The sequence below is a fragment of the Rhyacophila brunnea genome, unplaced genomic scaffold, assembly GCF_057557595.1.
Source record: "Rhyacophila brunnea isolate RB1 unplaced genomic scaffold, BYU_Rbru_1.0 scaffold_20, whole genome shotgun sequence".
Classification (NCBI taxonomy): domain Eukaryota; kingdom Metazoa; phylum Arthropoda; class Insecta; order Trichoptera; family Rhyacophilidae; genus Rhyacophila; species Rhyacophila brunnea.
The window spans coordinates 18,938,170-18,962,621 of NW_028232860.1; the positions used below are offsets into that span (position 1 = coordinate 18,938,170).

General features: G+C 35.8%; 1 protein-coding gene across 1 annotated transcript; it reads right to left on the minus strand.

Annotated features, from left to right (window-relative positions):
- Positions 1–285: 285 nt before the first annotated feature.
- Positions 286–9,017, minus strand: Pnn (desmosome associated protein-like protein pinnin). The gene is made up of 5 exons (XM_085948404.1): positions 8,805–9,017; positions 8,552–8,716; positions 6,674–7,191; positions 3,745–4,167; positions 286–3,094 (listed from the first exon to the last, which is right to left on the minus strand). Exons 1-5 carry the CDS (start codon positions 8,933–8,935, stop codon positions 2,898–2,900), a joined length of 1,434 nt encoding a protein of 477 aa, XP_085804530.1. The 5' UTR covers positions 8,936–9,017; the 3' UTR covers positions 286–2,897.
- Between the last annotated feature and the right edge of the window lie 15,435 nt (positions 9,018–24,452).

The window sequence follows — 24,452 nt, forward strand, 5'->3', positions numbered from 1 at the left end:
TGAAATATTTTCACTTTATAATTCATTTCTTTTATGATAGTTTTATAATAATTACTTTTAAACTTTTTGCATTTTATTCGTAATTTACGGGTACGATTTCGTAAGTTTTAAACCTTCGTAATCTGTGTTGTGTCGGTTATTGTTTATTTTATAAGATATTAGTGTCGGGACTTATTTTATTCGCATAGTGCTTAACTTATTTGACTTTTTTGTATTAAATCTTTTTATAATAAGTCAAGTTTCTGGGATATTTGAACTTTTTTACATAAAATTTTTTATCTTCTTCCTAATCAAAATGGAAGGAACACAAAGTACATCAGAAAATGCCGAACAGGCCTCACTGTTGAATCGGATGACAGTAATTTTGATGTAGATTTTGATGAAGAGGAACAATATGTTTTGATTCCCAGTGCATATGAAGCTGCATATTGTAGAATTATTTCTCATACATAATCACGTTCTCATCTCTACTGTGTAAGTGTTGTGACAACCCCGACGTTTTGTGAAACATTAAGTTTTATTTATTTCGATAAATGATGGCGTAAATGGACACATCGTGTATTAATTTGGTAAGTTTATATGATATTGTATTAATATAATGCCAAAAAAGGTATATTTACTAAAGTTTATTTTTTCAAAGAAAATCGCGGCCCTCCGTATATGGCCATACTAATACCTCCTGGCATAGAACAGGTTAAAAGAGGTAAGGTGATAGAAAACACTACATACTTAATTCTAAATTTGAAAAATGAACTGACACGCAAATACAGAAATCGTTTATTTTAATTGGGTTGTGTGAAAAACAAATGATATGATACTTTTATAATAGTTTGACAAATGACTGAGAATGTTGACAGGTGGCACTGTCCCCTGGTAATTTTTTCTAGTTTGCAATGTGTGTAAAAATTCAAAGATGTATACGCATTCACTGTTTTAGTATTCACAGATGTTTTACAGAATAGCGAGGGACAACTAATATCGAAACAAAAACATAGTTTTGTGACTGTAATAGAATAAAGTACAGTAGAACCTCGGTTAACCGGATTAACCTTACGGAACTCTCGTGGAACGGAGGCTCTTCATAATAATTATAATACATACAGTTAAACTTGTTTCAACTTACAAATAAAAATATTTAAAAACTGTGAAATTGTATAATATAAATACAGCCTTCTGACTTATTGCATGTTTCAATCAAATGACATGACCATAGTATTACTCAAGAATTCGATATCACTATACAAGGCTATAAACTAAGATATATCAGAAAAGGTCGTCGCAATCGAACTCAACAAAACTATGTAATAAGGACAATTTTAGGTGTAAACAAATTCAGAGGACTGTCACAAAATATGTTCCTCGAGAGGATGATTTATAAACACTCGCACATGAGTCTAAAATTTGCACTATACTTTACACTTGTGAACACACAAGTGAACTATTTACACTATGTGATCACGATAAATGTTGCATCCAGATATTACGTTGATTCGTACGCGTTTCCAGGGTATATAAGCGGCTACCAGATCAGGTCGAGTCACTGACGATGCATATTTCACATTTCAAGATGATTTTAATGGTGAACTGAAAAAGTTACTGGCTTACATAGGGCACGGTAACTTAAATTCTGTTGCATATTGTATGGAATTTTGCACACATATCAAATGTTCTCCGCATGTAATGATATGAATTCAAATCAAAAATATGCCGATAAACATAGAAGTTAGTATCAAGAATCAATTTAAAATTAGATTAAAAATTGCAGAAATCCAAACCAGCTTGAATTTGGAACTAAGCTCATCACAGTATAAAAAATACTGAATAATATGCACAAATGTTAGCATGCAGCCACACTCAGTGGACAACTTATACTGGTGGATCTATAATAGGACCAAACTCATCCCCCACCAATGTCTATAAATGAATATGCAAGGTAGTGGCGAAAACTTGTTACTAAATGATCGGTAACGTATCCGCTTATGATGTTGTATCTTGTCCATTTCTCATAAAAAAACATGTTAGTGACGCAGCCAAGATCAACATGAAAAATAATAGTAACAGTGTCATATTATTAATTCATATTTAAGACAAGCAGTTAATCTATTCGTTCCGGCTGCCATCATTTACCTGCGTCCAATAGGAACACTTCACCACTGATGCAAACGCTATTTTCGGTTGCTCTGAAATTTAATCATTTTCGAGACTATGGACGTCTCTTAAAGAGATCTGCGGAACTAAAAATCCCCCTGTTCCTACACGTACATTCATATATATTGCCGTCCTGGAACCAGACTGAAAAATGTATCTTTCACTTTGCGTAGGTAATTAAATATATGTAACTTTAATCACTTTTCAACCCTCTATCCAACAATAAAACTGTCATATTTTAATTCAATTTTTACTTTTAACTTGCTATTGCTTTGACAACTGTCAGATGTCAGTTGTATCAGTGTAGTTTTACGGTTCACTGTTTTTATTTTACGAAATTATCTCTTCCTATATATCAAATACTCTATTCATTATTTTGTGGATTGGTTTACTGATTTATGGCAAAACTGTCATTTTTCATATTCTACAGTCTGGTTCCAGGACGGCGACATCTATACCCCTATACCCCCGACCTCTGTTTTCGTTCTTGACACTACACACAGCGATTTGAAATTGCAACCAAAACATATACATAGGTTGTAAAAAATTCAGTGTTAAATTCGGCCCCAAAATTGAAAACAATACAATGACACCACGAAATGGATTTAGACCTGACAGTTGACTTATAATCGGAACGCATGAGGTGACTATATTCCTCATATTAGACTCCTTCCCCTTGGGAAATGGATACAAATCAGCGCGTTACGTATTTGCGTCGTATTGTGCAAATCAATGGAGAACTTAGATTATCACTTGTCGTCTATTTCCTTTGTGGGTATTTCATCATCGGGTTTATCGGTAGATTCCGGAGGGATATCCACTGAAGGTTGCTCATTTTCTTTTTCTTTGCTGCCAGGATCGTCTTGGGTTGGGTGGTCTAGCTCAGCAACAGGTTGACTGGTTTCTTCCAATTTTTGTGCTTTGGTAGCGATAGCTGCGACTGCAACTGCAAGATAGACATTCTAAATAAAGTAAAAAATTCGCCTGGCCTGGCACCATCAGGTTACCACCTCTTCCGCAGTCCACATAATCTTATTAGTGAAAAACGGTTTAGTACAGAAGATGACGTTCGACGAGAGCTTGATTTATTCTTCAGCTCAAAACTGAGATGGCAAGGGAAGAAAATTAATCTAGAAAATAAACTTCATTCAACAAAAAAAAAATCATTCCAAACATTCTTAAAATACTGCAAATATTCACATACATACCAAAGAGCTTTAATTATGACTATTATGAGTGATATTCTGTAGATTAGTGTGTAATTTGCTCTTATGCGGAGCCCATCCCCTCCAGTCAACTAGGAATTGAAATAAATACTAACTATTCATTTCCCACAGCACATTAGCTCCCTTTCTATATCACCATGATACAGTATATAATATAGGTAATAATAACCTTACCAAACACAAATGTACATTTTGGTGGCCGTACTAAGCTAACGAAAAAAGCTCGCTATGTCACCAAAACACAGGTCTCAATATCTATAGAATTATTACCACCTACTAAACACTGAATGAAAATTGAAAAGATACCTACATATTATTATATTATACGATTAATATTATTAATAAAAATATTCCTATAAATATATTCTACCATTATCAGTCTCCGCTTCATCGTCATCAGAAGAACTATCATGATGCTGTGGAACCGCTTTCCTGTCGATAGTTTCTTTATCTCCATTCTCCACCTTCAGAAGTAATTTAATCTTCTCTTTCCCTTCCTGTTTAATCGGAAGATTGGCTTTAATTTTAATTCTATCAGATTCTTCGGCTTCCTGTTTGACTCGTACGGTAGAATTGAGTACGGCTGCCTCTACATATGAATCGCTGTCATCGTCGTCATCGTCATCAGATGCGGCCGAATCGGCCTGATCGTTTTCAGCATTGTCCTGATTGTCGGAGGATAAGCTGATCACCAGTGTTCGAGAGCCGGGCGGCAGTTTTACGTTGCGCAGGAACCGCTGCTCGATGGATTCTAATTCAGTCTTAACATCCTCTTGTTTCTTCTCAATGGTTTCTGGATGAAAAAACAACCAGACAAATATTAGTACATACTCAAAATACCCACGAGGATTCTATACTGAGATGAGAATGTGAAGATAGTGATGATTCCAGAATTGGTCACGTCGAATGGTGGGTCGGGTAGCAATGTTCTGATGTTTTGGTCAATGCTGAAATTATATTTACCCAAGTCGCCAGAGTTACGTCTAGCTGAACAGCAAAAAAAAAGTTTTTAAATTGGTTAGGTAAAACTTGCAAAACATAATTTAAGGCGCTTCATATTATCAAAAGAAGATTAAAATACAAGCTGTGGAGTATTTGTAGATCTTGAGTAAAACGCCACCACACCAGGACTGTTAATTAATAGCTGTCCATACACGGTGAGTTTGAGCTGCAGGTCGAGCCTGCAGGTCAATACGTAATAACGTACATACAGATATCTTTTGTAGATAAATCAGCTGCGAACATAGACGAGCAGTACATATTGGCCTACAATTAGACCGCCATGCTCAGACTCGCGGCGAATCTCAATCCTGTTTTGTAAAACTGTTGGATTTTCGACATGTTGAAAGATATTAGATGTACAAGACGTTAAGTAGAAGGTTGCGCATTGTAACATATGTGTTGCATGTTATAAAAAGTAAACCGAAAATAGCAATATTTGTACATATTATACAAAATCATTTATTAGTAATATTTAATAGGTACGCGGAGATTGCAAACAAATTGTATTTATAATAACGAGGGTCAACACATTATATAATAAATAATAGTTAAAAATATTAAGCTATTGTGAAAGTACCGAATAATAATACCCCGTTGACACGTGCACGGATTTATTGCTGACAGTACGTATCATCGCGGCCATAGCAAGAAAATGTACATGTAAACATGTATTATTCTGCAGTTGCCAGATTGCATGCATGAATCAAAACAGTTCGGAAGCTTCTGAATTTTCACGCGACAGTTAGGATTTTTTCGATCTGCGCCTGCGCAGTAGAACGATTGTGGCGAACCTGCCGGCAAAAAAACAAACTACGCCACGGAGACTCATTTTGGGGTTAACCGATGTTTACGACCAGTCAAACAGTACCATAAAATGACAACATCGCGTCTCGCTCACTCTTGAAGAATGAAGATTGGACAGACAGTCAGCTCTTTTACGTGTAAACAGTTATTGTCACGATAGTTTTAAATACAAATTATTGCTGACAATAAATCCATGCACGTGTACAGGCGCTATAAAATGATAACTTGGGTAATAAATTAATATAACTAATATATATAAGCAATATTTTTAGTAAATGACAATATCTGTAAATTGAATTAAAATTTACATATTATTCTATCTAATTATGGCGGTCTAATGTAATGAATGATACAATTATCATTTTCTATGAAATGTTCAACATTCGTGTACATATAAAATAAACAAATAAATATTGTTAATCTATTGTAAAAATATGACCAAATAGATATACGCTGACTCAAATGCCTATCGATACAGATACCTAAGTACATTTTGTTTCTAAAGTAAATTGTTTATTCAAAATAAAAGTACTCTTAAATAATGTGGTTTCGGCGAATCAATAAAACACTATTATACACCCACGATTGCCGCGCGGCTAAGTGTTGGTCTCTTTCGTTGGGTCTCAAGTTCGAATCCTGGGTCTGACATGTTGTTTTTCAATTTGTGTATGAGTCAGAGTATGAACCTAATAGGTTGAGCAAGTGGCTGACATCCATTTCTCGTAAAAACAAAAATCTGTCAATACAAACCTCCATTCTGTGGAGGACCATATGATCCTATTAGGATCGCACATAGTCGAAAGAAAAGAAGAAAGAATATTATAACTATATTATAACAACTTACTATTATCTCATAATAATATAAACAAAGAAAACTTGTTCGTGTACCCATATTGTTCAAGTATACCCCTACTTAAAACCAATTTGTAGCACTACCCCTGTGTGTCATCTAGACAAATCTAATCTTCATAGTTGCTGATGCTTGGTACAAACTTTACTTATATGGACAGGTCTGATGACGGTACTGAATGACGGTTTTGGATGACGGTAAAGATTTTAATGGTTCGGTTTGAACTGATCCGTGGTGTGCCCACTAACGTTTAGTTTTTGACCGTGGTATACTCAACCCGCAGGTCGAACTTGCAAATATATGCTTGTATAGAGGGCCGAAGAGAACATGTGACACTTTCGGGCCACACAACAGTGCTTTTGAGAGGTCAAGAAATACCTGGGATTCTCCATTAACAGTGATAGTCACCCAGAAATCAATATTAACACGAGAATTTTCGGAAATTATTGCCCGCTGAGTGATCAACTAAAACTATACGATAAATTTAGGGGTAATATCCTGTCCTTACTTGTCGCTTAGCATTGTTTTTAATAAATTAGATTTTTTATTTATATAAGATCAAGCCATCAAACACAGAAATAGGTTAAGTGGCTTTTGCATAATTCCATATCCAGTACGGGAAAAAAGAAACCATTGTACTTACTCTCAAGTCTCTTCCTACTGATAATTAATTTCTCTTGAGCGCTATCATTCATCTTTTTAGGATACCAGAATATGTGCGGCTTGGTTTTAGTCTGAATAAAGTTAAGCAGCGGCTTCTGTGCGCTTTCCCACTTCTCAAACTCCTGCATCCGGTACATCTTAGCCTCCAAAGCTTTTATCGTGGCCTTTTTCATTTCCCTCTCGGCGAAAAGATTCTGTCTCTCTTTTTTCTGATTCTCTCTTTCCTGATTCGCTTGCTCTTCTATCTTTTTTTCCACCTGAGCTTTTTTGTCTTCTTTATTCTTCAGAACTATTTCTTCTTGTTTGAATTTTTGCAGAGTTCCGAGCAAGGAACCAAACATCCTACGGTTACGAGCCTTTGATACTTCATCGCCAGTCTGCGCTTTGAGGACTTGTTGCTTTGTTGGCATATCTCGAATGACCTGTGAAGATATTCGAGGCTTTTTCGAAGATTTCTCATCTTCACCGTCACTCTCGACACCTGGCCGTGTTGAAAGCCTGAAATATTAAACCCACATTAAGACTTATGATGTACGCTTGCCACATTACAGTCCAAAAAGCTATATATTCATACTATCTCATGAACCAGATAAATTCAAATGATTTTTCCTCATGAGACAAAAAAACTGATTTAAATTTTTGTTATAAATGGAATTTTGAAATTCAAAAAATTAAAAAAGAATAAGCTCTACAATATGAGGTTTGCAAATTTTATTTTTGTATTGACATGATTAATAATGCCTGTACACGCGCATGGATTTACTGGCACCAATAGTGTGTAAATTCAACTATCGTTGACTGTATTCGATATTAATAGAGAATTCAAAAATGGTATATCGAACAAAATGAGATAATTATACGAATTTTACAAGATAGACTGACAATATATATTTAAAATTAGCGGTAAAACTATTAAGAGACATACAATAATACCCATGAAAGCACATCCACTTATGGCAAATGTGATACTCGGTTGAAGCTGTGAAAGGATTGGATTCTCTGTAAAAACCGCACAATAACGCCAGTGGCGAAGGTAGCCTGTTAAGATCTGACATAAATAGTGCACACTAAACTTTGTCAGTCAAATGTATTTGTTTTCATTGAACTAAGACTACAATATCTAGATAGTGTTTGTTAGTTTTTAAAATCCAAATAAACCCTGCCTAATCCAAACCATAATAATAGTATAAATTATGCTATTAAACCCCATAATTTTAGAAATTTTGAAGATAAAAGAATATTCTTGATCGATTATGATTTGGTTAGGCAGGGCTTAATGAATAATAAAAAAATATTCAATAGATTCTGTTATGTATTCTTATTTCTACGAACAAATAAGTATGACTGAAAAATTGCGCACTATTTTTGTCAGATCGCCCATACCTAAACAGGCATGGTTTAATTGAATTTTAAAAAGTAACCAGCACCATCTGCAAATTGTATTATTATAGTTCAATGAAAACAAATAAGTATGATGTATCTTAACATCCTACATCCATAGTGTGGAAATAAGAGATATGGCGGGTGGTGGATGGAAAAGCAAGAATTCAAATATAAATAAAGTAAAACCTCGGTTTATACAGATTCAGCTGATTGAATATTAAGCATTTTGGGCGTAGTTTAGCCCAAAATAATGATTCATTAGTACATTCGATTGACTCATTTGTCTGGTGAAACATAATCAATGTTACACCATGCATCTATTTATTGAACTAATCTAAGGTCGGAAGGTTTAAGCTGTCCATCAAGTTGATTTCATTTAAAATATAACAGCAAGTTTGGGTTCTAAAGCAAATGGCCCACAATTCGGTAGGCGGTTTGTAGTATATTAATAATTATAAACTAGGTACATAATTACCTGCTAAAAACAGTTTTTGTTTCTTGCGGCCTTTTTCTATTCTGTCTATCATCTTCGAAATTCCGATTACTCTGTTGATCCTGGTAAAAGTTCTGCCTACCTAATCTCGAACCGCCTCGTATGGGATAATTCGACGGAGAGTTCTGCGCTCCCCGATCGGTATTTCTGCAAATAAATCCTCAATTAGGGTTACCGTTCAAAACCAATTACCCATTAACACGATTGCAAAATATCTGAGCGACCGAATACTAACCTATCATTTTGATAACGGCCCGTCGTTTGGACAACCTTCTTTATGCGTTCGTCTATTTTTTGTAGGCTAACTTTCGCATTTTCCAATTGCGTTATGAAAGTGCCCACGGAGGAGCAGACCTCAGTACCCATGGTTTATTTTTTTACATTTATTTCGTCCAAACAACAAAACATTTGCTGTCAAACGAAGCAAGGTTGGTAAATTACTTTCCGTAAAAATGTTAAAATAAATCCATCTATTGATGTTCGGTGTTGCTAGCAATAGTAATTTAGTAAATCCAAATCGAAAAACGAGCTGTCAATGCGGTTGGCTTGTATTGACGGTCGATAAAACAGGAATACTCTATTGAATATATTAATATAATATATTCATAGATGGCAGTATACGAACTTGTAATAATTCATTTCGTTGCTTTTTTATGACAAAATATTATTGAATTGATTGTAGTATAGAAAGTAAAGGTACCTATTTAAATTCTAGTTTGCCATAAAAATTACTTACATTATTTTTCTACTTTTTCGTCAGGTCCTCATGAGTGAGGATCGTAACCCGAGTGATTTGGCTGTCGAACAGTCTTCTCAACGGTTTGGACCCTCTTCCCTCGGCATTCTACGACACGCAATGTTTGTATCAGCGGTAGACCCGTGGAATTCATGAAATTGTGCAACCATCTGAGGCATCCAATGTTTAGGAGATGTACTCGTAAAGGTGGGGGGCCGTGATTTTAGTGGTCAAGTGAATGACGCCTGCTAGATTTTGTTCAACCTGCCCCTCCCGCCGCCTAAAAATATGATAATGGATATATTTTCGAAATACCTCCCTCCCCCCAAAGAACAGATTAATAAATATAATTCTGATAGACTATTCCCCAATACATTACATTTTGACGCAGGGTTTTGAATGTTTTGAAAGTGTGTCTTGCAACCTTCAAATACACCAATATTGAATGAGCGTCACTACATGAACCGAGATCAGTTGTGAGAACGAAGGACAGGCGTATTATTTACAAGTGTTTAAGTTTATCCGATATTCTTCCACACTCGAGATCGCTTGCATGATACTCCACACCCGTTAGGTATTTCAGTTTCCATTTTTTCTGAGTTCCCCCCATACCTTTTTTTCTGTGTGCGCACCTGCAGATACCTATCTCGTTGACTATTTCTCAACCTGTTTGTAGGTACCTACGAGTATATAGAATTCTATAAACATTATATTAGGTAGGTACCTACCTAGCATAATATACTCATTTAAGTAGGTACCTACTCAGTCTTCATAATTTTAATTTATTCAATTTCCAGTTTTCAAAAGAAAAAATATTCATGTAGGTACCTAGTTCGCGAAAATACGATGTCAAAAACATACATATAATATTTCGGAATCCACAAATAAACGGGTCCCCGAAATTCTGGAACTTGGGATTGCAAACATAGCCCCACAAGGGGAGGGGGGGGGGTAACAGGGCTCTAGCCTGGTGACCCGGCCGGACGGGTCGACCTAATAGGAGATAAACACACATCATAAATTTGCTCCAATGGTAAAAAGTCACCGGCGACGCTATTTACCTTAAAAAATATTAACATTTTAAAACATGTGGTTGTATCATACAAATTTTGATTATTGTGTGTTGATATTCAAATACTCCATAATTCAAGTGGATTTATTCAAAAATATATTTAAAAAATGCTAAAAATTCACTGCATACCTACTCTTAATTTTACCTGGAACACCATTTGGAAAACGGTATCTGTTCTGAGCATCACACTACCTTTAACCCTAGCGATAGGTAGGGGGGCCAGCCAACGATTCTGGCATGGGGGCCCGCTTCGGGATGTGGGGGCCATGATTGAAAACCCTAGTAAGTTTGGAATCTACTAATGCCCTAAACATATTTTAATATCATAATAAAAATACTGCAGTGTAAATGCTCTAGCGACGTAAAATATTGGTTGACCGACGCCGTTTTGGCATAAATAACTCACAGTGAGTACTCCGTCGACATGAAATTGCCGAGGAGATGTCACTCGCCTTTGATTTTCTTTTTTTTCTTTTCGGGTGTATTTTTGCGGCGGTCCTCGCAAATTAATGAAACACGTGGTTCACTTCACTTTCAATTATTTTTATTATTTTACTCGCTCGCGATGGAGATGGAAGTCTTTATGCATATTTCTGGAAGAAAAATATTTTTCCATCTTGAATCTTAATTATTTATAGACCAAACTATAAACCGGTTTTTTTAATTAGCCGTAGTAGAAAAAATAATTGTGTGATGGAAAGCAATTTAAAGCCAAAATTCGTCACAAAAATCATAACCTATCTAGTAGTTATCTAGTTAACGCGCGTGAGTACCTAAGTGTACAATTCTGATATAAACGAAACTGAACAAAATACCTATAGGACAATAATTCAATTTTAATGATTATAATAATTGAAACAGGTGAAATTAATTTTACCATTAGGAAAATTAATTGATAATGATTGGATACAATATAAAATAAATGTCCTTGTTTATTTTCGAAATCTTTCTTCGATGCGAAAGGGCGACCATTTGCACAAGTACCTACATAAATACAAGACACAATTCATTGGCTCTTCAATCTGAAATTAATCTTGGCCGCCTCACGAAAAGGTTTCCTAAAATAAATGTTTTTGGTTGATAGAAATGGAGTTGCTCAACCTATCGGGTCCATGCTCTGGTCCAAGCAACACGTGAGTATGCCACGCCTGGGATTCGAACCCAATACCAGCGACTTCTTAAACGGGACATATTTCCACTTGTCAGTCACAGGCTGTTCCTTGATTGATTAGAAACATTTATGCTGCCAGCCGCGACCTATTATGGGCTCAGACTCCGCGGGTTGGACGGGGGGGGTGGCTGACAGGGCTCTAGCCTAGGGGCCCGGTCTCAGGGGGTGCCTGGCGTAGCAGGTCGACCAGATAAAAGAGATGAACACACATCGCACATTTGCCTTAATGGAGGAAAAGTCTATTCTGTAAAAATTCCCACTGCCTTTAACCCTAGCGATGGGTAGGGGGGCCTGCCAAAGATCTTAAATTTGGTCTAATAGTAAAAAAAGTCGCTTGCATTGTACTTCGGGGTTATTACCTTTTTAAAATATATGGTAGTGCGATGCAATTTTTGGTTGGTGTGTGTTTATACTCGACAACTCCATAATTCGATGTGTTAAAAAATCGCTAAAAACATGAAATGAACTTGATTTGACCTCGAACACTATTTGGAAAACACTGGAGAGCATCAGTCTGTCTTTAACCTCAGCGATAGGTAAAGGGCTCGGCAAAGATCCTGACCTGAGGGCGTGTTTGAGGATGTGAGGGCCATGCTGGCAAGAATAGGGAGAGATGCCCTTGGACGATGCTAGGACGCGCCTTGGGGCCCTTGAGTTGTTGTCACTTATGATTATGTTGATGATATTATGAAAAATAATAAAACTGAACTACTTTCGTGTGTTCAAGCGAAAGGGTCAAAATACAACATATAATGATATTATACCTAAGTCGTTTTTCGGAGATAAAAATGCATCTTTCCCACTAGCTCAGCATAAATGGAGTAGGTACCTATTTATTTTCCGTTTATTATTTTTGTAGTTTGCTGTTGGCTCGCTTTGAAAAAAAGAAACGACATAATTTTGCGAACGTCGCTTGAAGATAATAATTTATTCGTCGATTTTATTTTTATTCTGAACCATTCTGAAGTTCTGTCATGTCGAAAAATTAAACCGTTGACAGTTTCTTCATGTTGTGTGAATTAATTTCAAGTCCCCAGTAATAGTAATGTGCGAATACATACATGCAGGCATGGTAGAAATGTTTGAAAAGGAATCTATTAGTAAATGAGTGGAACAAATTATGTTTTACACGGATAGGTAATAATTGTTATGAGCATCTGAAATAAATAAAATTAAGTGGAAAAAAACATTAATTAAACTACAAATAGGTCATATAGAAATTGTCATCACAAATATTCTTCAAAATGTCAAATATACCTAGGTAGGTACCTACTACAAAAATAGCCGTAGCCAAAATAAGTAAAATAATATTTTTCCAGTATTTTAAAATGAAAGGAAAAGCTATGAAAACACTGAGTGACAACAATCGCGAGTTTTTTTCTATAAATCAATTTCTACACTTCTTTCTACAAATTCATGTCTCAACTACTAACTGTCAATGTAGCATATTATTAACAAAACTCGTCGTCTCGAAAAATCTCCAGTCATCGTAAGTTTTCCCAGGCCATGGTACGAGTATCATCCCATAGCTCGGCCGTATACATCCTGTGTATGGTATTAAGCGGCCTTCCACGACACTGGAATCCGGTTGGCTGAAGGACAAGCAAGTCAGTTTCAGTGTCGCTTTTTTACTTCCAATGTGACGAGAAGCTACATGGTCCACTTTCTTACCTACTCGTTATACTATTGCAAACCCAGTATTCGCCACAAGCACCTGTCATCGAATATTAGTATACGTTTGCTCTGAGATTTCGTAAGGTGCCTTGACTCTTTACCATAAAACAGCACCAGCATGCAAGCGTCCATCACGCGACATTGGTTTTAACCATAGGTGTATTAAAAGTAGAGATAGGCAACGATTTGGCTTCCTTACACAACTGAATGAAGCATGCCTACAACAGCCGATAACTCACGAGAAATGGCGACGCGATAAAAAAAATGCAGGGCATCACGGAGGATTTACTTTGGTCAGTATAACGTACCCATCAGCGCTCGAAATGGTAAAGTTTACGAACCGGAGCGCTCGACAGTTTTCTGAAGATATTTACACAGTTATCAAATTTTATGTGAATTTCTTAAAAATACATAATTGTGTTAGATTTTCTATTATGTGGCCTATCTAGCTCAGACGGTCAAACTATTTTTTCCACGAGACGGAACTAATTCCGGCGATAATTTTACCGATTTCACGAACAGGAACGGCGCTCCGGTGCGTTCCGGTCCATTTCGAGCCCTGGTACCCATATAATATAATGATAACGTGGAAATTTTTCCGCAAATTGATTACCAACCTGTTTCACCATACTTGCCGGCTTCACCATACTTTCATATACCATGCCGCCCCTAGGTTTTAACTGAGCCCGGTGATATACCAGGGGTAAATCTAAACCTAGACATGCACCTACTATTGGACAAAATGTTGGTTTTCTTCGCGTTGATTTTCAAACAGACACGAGAATAAATTATTGTCGTGTAGCCTATCGATTATTTTTCTCGAATGCCATTGAGTTGTTGAATAGGACAGCATTTTTTAAGTGATTGGTGATTGGTATAAGTGGACTTAAGCCTGGGGGGCCGGGTTTAGAGGGAGCCTGGCGTGGCGGGTCGACAAGTTAAGTGAAAATAAATAAATTTACCATAAATTACTAAAAAAAAGTGAGCTATTTTCCTTTATGATTATTAAAATTAAACAATATGTGACTGTGTGATGTAATTTGATGTATTATGATGATTGCTATAATTAAATGATAATTCTCGTGTAGAATTGTAGAATTGTATTTTCTAATTAATTTAAGTGTGTTTCCTAACTTACAAAATGGCGAAGGGTTGCATGTTACTTGGTTACAATAAAAGGAGGTCGCGATCAGTGCTTCATAATATTATGCTAAGTGCCGACCTCAAAAAATTGACTGGATTTATTTAAAAATCGCTAAAAATATACGGAATACCCATAGCCCTGAGGTTCCATGGAAACCACCTGGGGAATACTATTATAGAAAATCACACTGCCCTTAACCTTAGAGATAGGTGGGGAGTTCGCTTCAGGATGTGGGGGCCATGAGTGTAACTCTACCAAATAATTACGAGTAGAATACGATAGAGAAAGGATTATCCCGATGATAGCTTATATGTCATAAGATTCATAAAAAAGAAGTGTCTATTCATTCAAATTCCAGAAAGGTATTTAAATAAGCTAAGACCAAGTAGGTATATAGTGAAAATTAAAATTAAGAATCTTAAGCATTAAGCTCACCAAAAATAGTCAAAGAAACACTGGTTTAAAGAGTTAAACGAAATTAACTAATCAGTACCAATCAAACTACTAATCAATTTAAAATTCCATTACCTTGAAACCAGCTTCGCGTAATTATTAATTACTAATTCGCTGTATTGCCATGTTATTGTTTTAGAAATAATAAATCCCTTGGTAGTTACCACACTGTGCCACCCAAAGGAGCCAGTTTTTCAGTGAGACACAAATAGATTGTTATAGCGCTCGCTCGATTTAAGCTAACATTTCATGGGCAACTTTATGGCCGCGATCTGCTTGTGTTGCCGCTCTCTATCCGCTGCCGGAGCTGGAGACTCTTTGGAGTTCATGCGAAAGCCTGCGTATTCACTTATGACGGACGATCACGGCTCGGGGTCGAGGACCACCCGCGGGCGCAATGTGAACTGATCGAGACGTACCTACTACTAACTACATAATTACAATATTATCTATTAGGTATTAGATTTAATATTGAATATCAAGTTATAAAACAACTCAGTGCATAGCTCTTACTGACGCATTTTTGGGCGTGTCCGGAAACTTTTACGTATGCAATTCGCCGTATCACACTTCACCGTGAAATATTGTATCGGAAATATAAAATTATGGCCGTATTTTTTTTTCTAGATGCCTTTATGGATACCTCGCATTTACTATCGAGATTTCTAAAGGACTTTGGCACGCAAACTACTCTACTTGATGCTAGTCAAATGAAAATTGTGCCGCCCGAGAGAATATGCCTTATTGAAAACTATGGTATTGCTAATTTGAATTCGGCCAGGGCCTTTGTAGCGCAAAGCGATGGTGATTCTGATGAATATTTTGTCGTATTCATTGGGAACTGAGGACTGCGATTTGTAGCCGAGTTTTTTCCCGTGGTAAAAGAAATGTCGCATAGGACTGATATTCTGAGCATATACTTATCCTATCTTATATGGTTGCAGTCACTGGATCTGAAAGGCATGAATCATCGTTACATGTCACCATTTATCATTTTTATCCTTTTTATTACATCAATACAGAAATTAAAAAGTGCGTCTCTTCCGACTTAGTTTGTCATGGTCCCCGGAAGGTCTCGAATGTCCGCATCTGCCATATGTAATAAAAAGTTCAGGTTGTGCCGCTCCTTGCTAAAGATTTGACAATCTAGGAGTAAATGTAGGACGTCCTGATCGCTTCCGTCGTCGTATGGCCGTATATTAAAGACCGTCCAACGTCTTTGAGTCGTATGGTACCTAACTACTGACATAAAATTATTGTCTAAATAAAACACGGTTCTTGTCTGTTTACATTTACACTTCACAGGAAGTCGGCAGCAAACAAATTTTGAAAATAGTCGATATACTGGATTATTTATTAGGTTAGGTTTTCATTCTTGAATTCATGAATTTTGCCAAAATCAGCTATGAAAATTGAATTAATGTTCATATTGAATCTAATAAAATTGGAGACCGTATAGTAAACGGTCATCTCTTTCTTATATAAAGCTCACGGCAAACTGTGCCATGGTGAAATGTTTTACGTACAATTTACATGTAACCGTAATATGTACGATTTTGTAAAAGTATTGAGGTAGGTACCTACAAATATATTTTAAAGCCAATTCACCCTTTGAGTACCTATATCAAATTTCATAATAGAAACTTAAAATTCCTAAATCTAAAACTGCGAAAGTATATAAGTAAGTACATATCAATCAAGTGGCTAAAAAATCTTCAATTTATTGTGTCTTACTGGAAATATTGTAATAATAGACCTAATATTAAATTAAGATCAAGTCATAGATTATTGTAAATATTTATTTACAAAACAAACATAAACAAAACCGACGTCTATGCGGGAATAAACTCAATTAATAAAAAGCTTTCGAGTTTTCTCGCCGCACCGTTTTCCGGCGCTGCCCTCCGTCCGGCAGCAAGCTCGCACAAAGCGAAATTTTAATTTCACGCCGGTTTGACTTCGCTAAGTCGCAGCGAGGAATAATGGCGACGTTCGGAAGTAAACGGTCGCAAACGCCGTTCCATTTAACTCGATTTAATTGAATTAACCGACTCGCCACTCTTCCAACCCGAGTGATTCAATTATATTAGCGTCGAGATAAAATCGCGTAAAACAACTGTGTGGCAGGATTTCTTGGACATTAGTTAGCATGGTGCGATTATTAATTGAAATGCACAATATGAGTTTCAAAACATAAAACCGGATCGTCAATATTATGATCAGTCTTTCTTAATCCACTGAAAAGAGTAGATATCTACAGGCCCATTACTGTGTGTCTACTAGCGCAGGCATGTCCAACTTCAAATAGGCTGTGATCTGCAGTGACGTCCCGTGGGGGTAGGCAGATTGAGCGTCGCTTGGAGGCGGCAGTTACTCGAAGGGCGGCAAATCTAGGAGAATCATTAAATATATAGGAATAGGTACCTAAACTTTGTAATAACGGAAATATCTATCCATTAAAAAATTCAGCTCACTGGAAACTGGGCGGAAACAAAATGTATTAATTAGCATAAAAGGTTAAACAAGACTGTATTTTTTTAGTCGGGTTCGCGATTTCTAGTTTACTTCCGTTGTCTTTGGACATCGTTCCTTGATGACCAACAATGACACGTGCAGATTTGTGAATTATATTTGAATTATATGTAGGTACATACTTAGGTACCTAATTAATTTATCCAAATATTTTTGTCAGTCATTCGCGAGTTTTGAAAGTTGTCAGGTGTATTTTTAAATATATCTGAAACTGTGGACTCGCAATATTGTCTATTGAAGTAGAGATGACATTTAAATTAAATTTTGTGGTATATATTTTGTTATTAATTTTGTTAACAATGTATTTCTTAGATATTGAAGTCATGAAAGGATAATAAAAAATACTGTATAATGGGGTGGAATTTTGACGCTGCCTAGGGGCGGCATTTTGTCTAGGGACGTCACTGGTGATCTGTGATCTACTACAGCATGCGCGCACACAAGGTGGTGGGGGGGGAGGTATTTGAGTCTGGACCACGGGTCCCCATACATACTCCCCCCAAAAATGAAAATTATCAGAATGATTCTAAACATTGAAATTGAAAGCCAATAAACTATACCTTTGGGCTTAGACAAATAAAAACATGGCAAAAAATGATTTGTAATACTTCTCCAGCACCCTTTTTAAAAAAAATTCTTAGATTTTAATTTCTAACACAAAAATTTCGAAACACTAATGTCAGGTTTTTTTAGAAACCCAATCCCTAATGGAACTGTCAAAATATTCTCGGTGTCCACCCGAATACCGGAGTGGTGTAGGTCATGGCTGGGGAGGGCTGACAGGGCTCTAGCCTGGGGGCCCTGGCTGTGGGGGGCCCGGCGTGTCGGGTTGACCAGATAAGTGAGATAAACACACATCATAAATTAGCTTTAATAGCAATTATACTATTAGTTATTATACTTCATGGCCGTGAACATTTTCAATTACTTATATAACTGTTCAATATATTTTTTGATTATTATGTGTCGATACTCGACAGCTCCATTATTAAAGTAGATGTATTAAAAATCGCCAATAATTCACTGTATAAGTACCTAACCTTCATTTGAACTAAAACACAATTTGGTAGGGGGCCGCCAAATATCCTAGCCTGAGGGCCCGTTTCAGAATGTGGGGACCATGGTGTAGTTACACCGAGTGCAATAGACAAAAGGCCGATAAACGAGAAATTAGGCTGTGAAGAAGAAAAAGAGCCTATAGCACTAATTTACATTCTCTTCCTTGCCCCCCCCCCCCAATATTAAATTCTGGGTGCGCCACTGGTTCTAAGCAATGATTATTCCAAACTAAAAAAAGCAAACAAAAAAATACATAATATTTTAATGGTTTCTGATAATATTATGAATCTCTACAATCGTTCGTTTAGTAGCTACTTAGACATTATAATACCAACCTAATACAAAAATGGCTTGCTTAAATAAGGAAATCATTACCTCGGCGGAAATTGAGATTTTCTTTTTGAAAAATCGTCTCATTTTATCGCTGACATGGCAACATAATTATTCATTGTTACGTTGGCAATAAAATAATTAAAACAATGTGTTTACATTAGAGAAAAAGCGTGTAGGTTGATAGAATAATGTGTCACACTTGATTTCCAGGGACGTGTGCGCTAAACTGTCAGGCTTGATGGATCACTTCGAAGCGCTTTTGTCTATGTAATTTGTCTATTCTTTACCAGCTTTACTCGTTTATTCTATTTTTAAATTATTGCATTGAGAAAAGTGTTCAGATAGTACCATACGTACTAAACTTGTTGAATATCTTTGAACGTTTTCTTGACGCCTGTCCAGGCCACTCTAAGGTTTATATCTACATTAATAGGTAGGTAAGTGTGAGATCTGTTACTGTGCATAGTATTGATAACCTAAATATAACTAAACCAAAAGTAATACCCACATCAACTTTGTAATTTGGTAGATGTAGGTATCTACCTATTGCATGTTGGCGGCTGATTATATTTCATGATGAGTTCTTATAACCAAGGATACATCGATTCGGAAAACTATCAAGTAGAAAGTAGACTCTTAAAGGTTCACCTCTTATTCAATGGGCCATGCCCTATATACTTACCATATTTTGATAATACATGGATCAATTTAAATAAATAGTCAAAACATAAAGTATATTCTGGCTTTATTAATATTAGCAAATCAGTGACGTCCCCCACCCACCCATACCACCCTCTAGGCAGCGCCAAAATGCCGCTCTATTTTTTATACAGTATTTTTTATCATTCTTTCACGACTCCAATATCTAAGAAATGTGTTGTATGGATACATTACCTACTAACAAAATATATATCGCTAAAATATACAAAATTTAATTTAGATATAAAAAGCGAATAAATAATATAATAGGTAATCATGTCCCATCAATCATCCAATCAATCATTAACCCAAATCACCAGAAGTCTGAGGTTCTATTTGGTCACATTTTGGTCTGTACAATTTAGCAATACACAGATTTATTATTTTCAGATCATTTTTACTATACAACACGTAAATAAAATAATATTAGCTATTTCTATATATACCAAATGATTCTCCACGATTTGCCGCAATTCAACTACCGCCCACAAGCGACGCTCAATCTGCCTACCCTAATATCTCTTTATACTGCTGAAGAAACTGTCAAAATGGACATGATTCACATTCAATTTAATGTCGCATCAATACTAGTATTGTCATTTATGCGGAAAATTGTAAAGCTACGATTGTGATATTAACACACAATATAGAAATCTGTTTTATCTGGCCACTGAAACATAAAAACGATTGTTATGAAAATTGGACTTGATCTATAATTATTATGAACAGCGATTAGTTCATCTTATAGGCAGCATCGATAAGTGTTGGGTTGCATTTTTCCTGTCTGAAAGTATGGCTAGAATCTATCTGTGTTATAGGTATTATAATATCTAGTACCTATAATAAATTGATTTTGATTCTTGTCTTCAAATTTCAATTATACAACGAAATAAGAAGTTTATCTCTCTACCTCAGCCATATATTAAGTACAGTAAGATAAAAACAAAATGAATGTCTCCAACTTAAAAATAGTTCAACGAACCGGCGAGGGGCCAAATGCATTGGCTCGGATGGCCACAGACAGACATGTGAGCGGGCAGCGAGGCAGTGTGCTGGCACTCAAGTCTGCAGCCGGCCGTGCCAATTTTTAATCTCATTAAATTACGCATCTGCATAGATTGAATTCGCAGTTACGCTGGAGTAACCAGTAACACCGGCATCTGTTAGAGTTAGACGACATCACAAGAATCTATTTCCCCGCAGAGGTGCTTCGCCGCAAATCAGGCGGCGGTCCTCGAAGGCGGTCGACCGTTCAAGCGAGGAATGAAAGCCAACACACAATCTGACGCTGCGTTCCTACAAATAGCACATTTCATGACTACACAAGAAAAGACAACATACAATACACATATATAAACAGTACAGTACCCACAAATACCATAAAATCGCGACCAAAGACGTTCTTGCTTTAACTGTCCATCAATAATAATAATGTTTATTAGGTTTTGTTTCCGTAAGCATCCGCTTCCGTTTGGCGCATGCGCGATATGAATTTTTGAGTTATACCCACAAGTCAACACAATTGAGTGAAACGCTATCATAAATCAGTTCATGCTCAGAGGAATGTTGCCAACTAGTGACGTTCTGTAGAGGTAGGCAGGTCATGCATTATTTAAGGGCAACTTTTGAAATCAATGGCTATAAAGCAGACAATGCGATCGCTTCGTTACGAAATACCGACATGATAGTTTAAAAAATTATAGGTATGGGTGCCTCCAAACTTGTCAGCGCCTCGGACCTCTTCGTACCTAATATCAGCGTCCTTCGAGAGTATGTTTAATTGAATAGATGACAATGGCATGTGTATGTCAATTTTTCAAGATTTTCGTTTCTGTCAAGTGAAGTCTGCCTGGATGGCACTTTTCCTTTGGATGTCACCGTTGCCAAACCACGACGACAAATTAACGCGTACGGATTCGACGGAAAACTGAAGCGCCTAGTTTCAAAAGCCCCTAAAACGGTTTTTGAAAATGTTTGAGTTAGATATGTTAGATAGATATTTTTGTTACCCATATGATGGCCAAAGATTGAACTTTAAAAAACGTCAAAAACCGTCAATACGTTTGATCAAAAATAAGGGTAAATTTCAAAACCCGCAAAAATGATTGGGTGTGCCTTTCAAATACCCCTAAAATGGAAAGCCAAAATACTTTTTAGAATGTGACGAATTGAAAAATAATTACATAAAGTTCACATATGTAATAGATATGATTTTTTCTCATTTTTCTGAAAACTACCTAAAATCGTTTTTCTCATTTTTCTCAGAACTACCTAAAATCGTTTTAGGGGCTTTTCAAACTAGGCGCTTCAATTATTCTTATTCCAGGGCAAAATACATCGGTTCGTGAACAAGAGTGTAGGTACATTGTATACATACAAACTGTTCGCAAGTTATATGAAAGAACATTTCTTTCTGAATATTTAAATAAATTATCAAAAATTTTATATGTTTTGATACACATGTACCTACACGTATTTTTATTTTCCACTGCGGAATGAAAACACTGTAGATGTACATGTCGATGTTCATAGTTTGAACTAGGCTTTATTATTACAGGTAGGTACCTACCTACCTTCACTCAAAAAAATCAATTTTCAAAACGAGTCACAGTGTGCGTCTAGTGACTGATTTTAAGGTCCCCAATGATAACAAAATACCAATGGTCGACGTTCACGAAATCTACTATAAAATATGTAGGTCCGTATATAATATTCACAGTTTCTACCTTTCAACGTATAATTTACCTACTTTCACGAGATGTCACTGATTTTAATATTGTTGATTGTAGTCGAGCGCTTCTTCTGTAAAATCTAAAGCAATATTATTTTTTAAAAAAATCATAAATTTGTGAGAAATACACATATTTTTATATATTTTGGTATAATGTAATAATTTTATGTGTACAAGTCTGTTTACTGGACGTCAGGCGGGAATAATGACAATTTTCATAGCCGAATTCGGCAAAATTCATAAATTCTAGAATGATAACTTAACCTAATCTAACAAATAATCCAGTATATCGGCTATTTTCAAAATTTGGTTGCCGCTGGCTTTCACTAAACTAAACAGACAAGAACCATTTTATGCTTGGAGACAGTGGCGGCTCGACGACTTTCTAGGTGGTGGGGTTTAGCCATTAATTGTTAAATATATACTTATACCTACCAAACTATCTCATATTATACATTAAGTACCAAGCTACTTAAAATAATAGGATTTCATTAATGAGGAAATAAGTAATTTTAGATAATATGATTATATGAGTTGTTACTTAATCACATCTAAAAAACTAATAATTTAATTAATAATAATAGCTATTATAGACTTACCATTATCAGTTTTGAACCTACGGGTTATTAATTGATTCTCTCCCCAGTATGTGTAGACTAACGCTAATGCATTCAAATACTTTGTAGAACGAGATTTGTAATCATGTGTTTAATATGTAATTAAGTAGGTATATTATAACAATGATAAAAATATCGGACGTGTATTTTTGACTTATAACGATGTGGGGATGGTCCCTACGAACCCTTAAGGTAGAGCCGCCCCTGCTTGGATACCCCTATAGCGAATCGGATGCATCATTAGCGTCAAAGAAAATCACCCCGCCGATACGCAGGTAAATAGTTTCCATCCGTAATACCTATCTAATTTTACATTCTCACGTAACCATTTTCCGTAGACTTTTCCAGCTAGTCAATCTGTTTTTACGTCATATGCCAAAAGAATATTATTTTTATTTGCCGACTAATTCAGTTATTTATAGCCGCACAGCTCATTAAATGCTACGTAACATTACAAATATCAAGATTCGTCCAATGATATAAGATGGTTCCTCGAGATTAAAAGAAGCGAGGGAAACTACGGAGGTGGCGTTTTCATTGGCAGAGAAAATTAACAAGTCTTGCTCTATAAAACCCAACTACGTATGACCGAGAATCGCGTGGGATTTATAGAGTTAGAGGTAATCATCTCGAATTAGATAGTTTTACAGAAAAATCATTAACGAACTTTTAATTAGATATTCTTTAAATAATTTAAAACAAGAATTTTCTGAATGACATTTTTATCTACGTCGCAAATGGATCATTTTTAATGTTCCGTTTGAAGTATTCAACTTAGCTACACCTGCAAGAACATATTATCGCCAATTTCTATGAGAGTATTTTCATCATGGGTCTTATAAAATATGTGGGAGGATGCTGGATTTATATATATACCTATATATCTCTCATTTTGATTTAAAAAAATAGAATACACAAGTACCTATTGTCGAATATTTAGGTACCTACCTACTCGTGTCATTTGTATGTAAGAATCTTGCACCAATGTCATGAGACATTCAAAAAAAATATTTAAAAAAAAAACAGTCTACAGAAACCTAGTAGGCATATAATCCGTGTCATTTAAAACGTTAAACTTATATTTAAAATGAAATAATTACAAGATAAAAAGAACTTTTTATATAAGTACCTACCACTTTTTAAATTTTCTGTTGAATCATATAAACTTGATAAATCTATGTACTTATTAATAACTTCTTTTTTTGTACTTGATAGAAATACTGAATAAATATTATATAATACAGAAATGTCATTTTGACATTTCTGTATTGATATATTGATTTCCATAGTAACGCACGTATATATTAATAATTAAGTTGCTAGGACCCACTTAGCAACCAATAATAATGAGTAGTAAATATTACTTTAACGATTTTTTTCCGAAACATACTTACAAAACAGAATTAACTGAATGAATTCAATTCTGCTTAAAGATGGCCAAAAGTATTAAAAGAATGCATTATCGTCGTGTTCTGATACCTATATTCTAAAAGTTTCAAATGTCTAGCTAGTCAGGAAGTTAGTTAAAAATCTTGGACAAACAAGAAAAAATCAGTACCGGACAAACAAGAATACGAGCTAATAAAAACGTGGTAAAGGTAAAATGGATAGTTTTTACCGCCTGCTGATTTTTTTTTCGATTAATGAGATTTACAAGATACC

What these genes read in the sequence shown, in the direction of transcription:
- Pnn (XM_085948404.1), bottom strand. Translation starts at nt 8,935, where the DNA reads ATGGGTACTGAGGTCTGCTCCTCCGTGGGCACTTTCATAACGCAATTG. An exon ending in GGCCGTTATCAAAATGATAG is followed by an intron (nt 8,717 to 8,804) that starts GTTAGTATTCGG and finishes ATTTATTTGCAG; the next exon opens with AAATACCGATCGGGGAGCGC. An exon ending in ACAAAAACTGTTTTTAGCAG is followed by an intron (nt 7,192 to 8,551) that starts GTAATTATGTAC and finishes TTAATATTTCAG; the next exon opens with GCTTTCAACACGGCCAGGTG.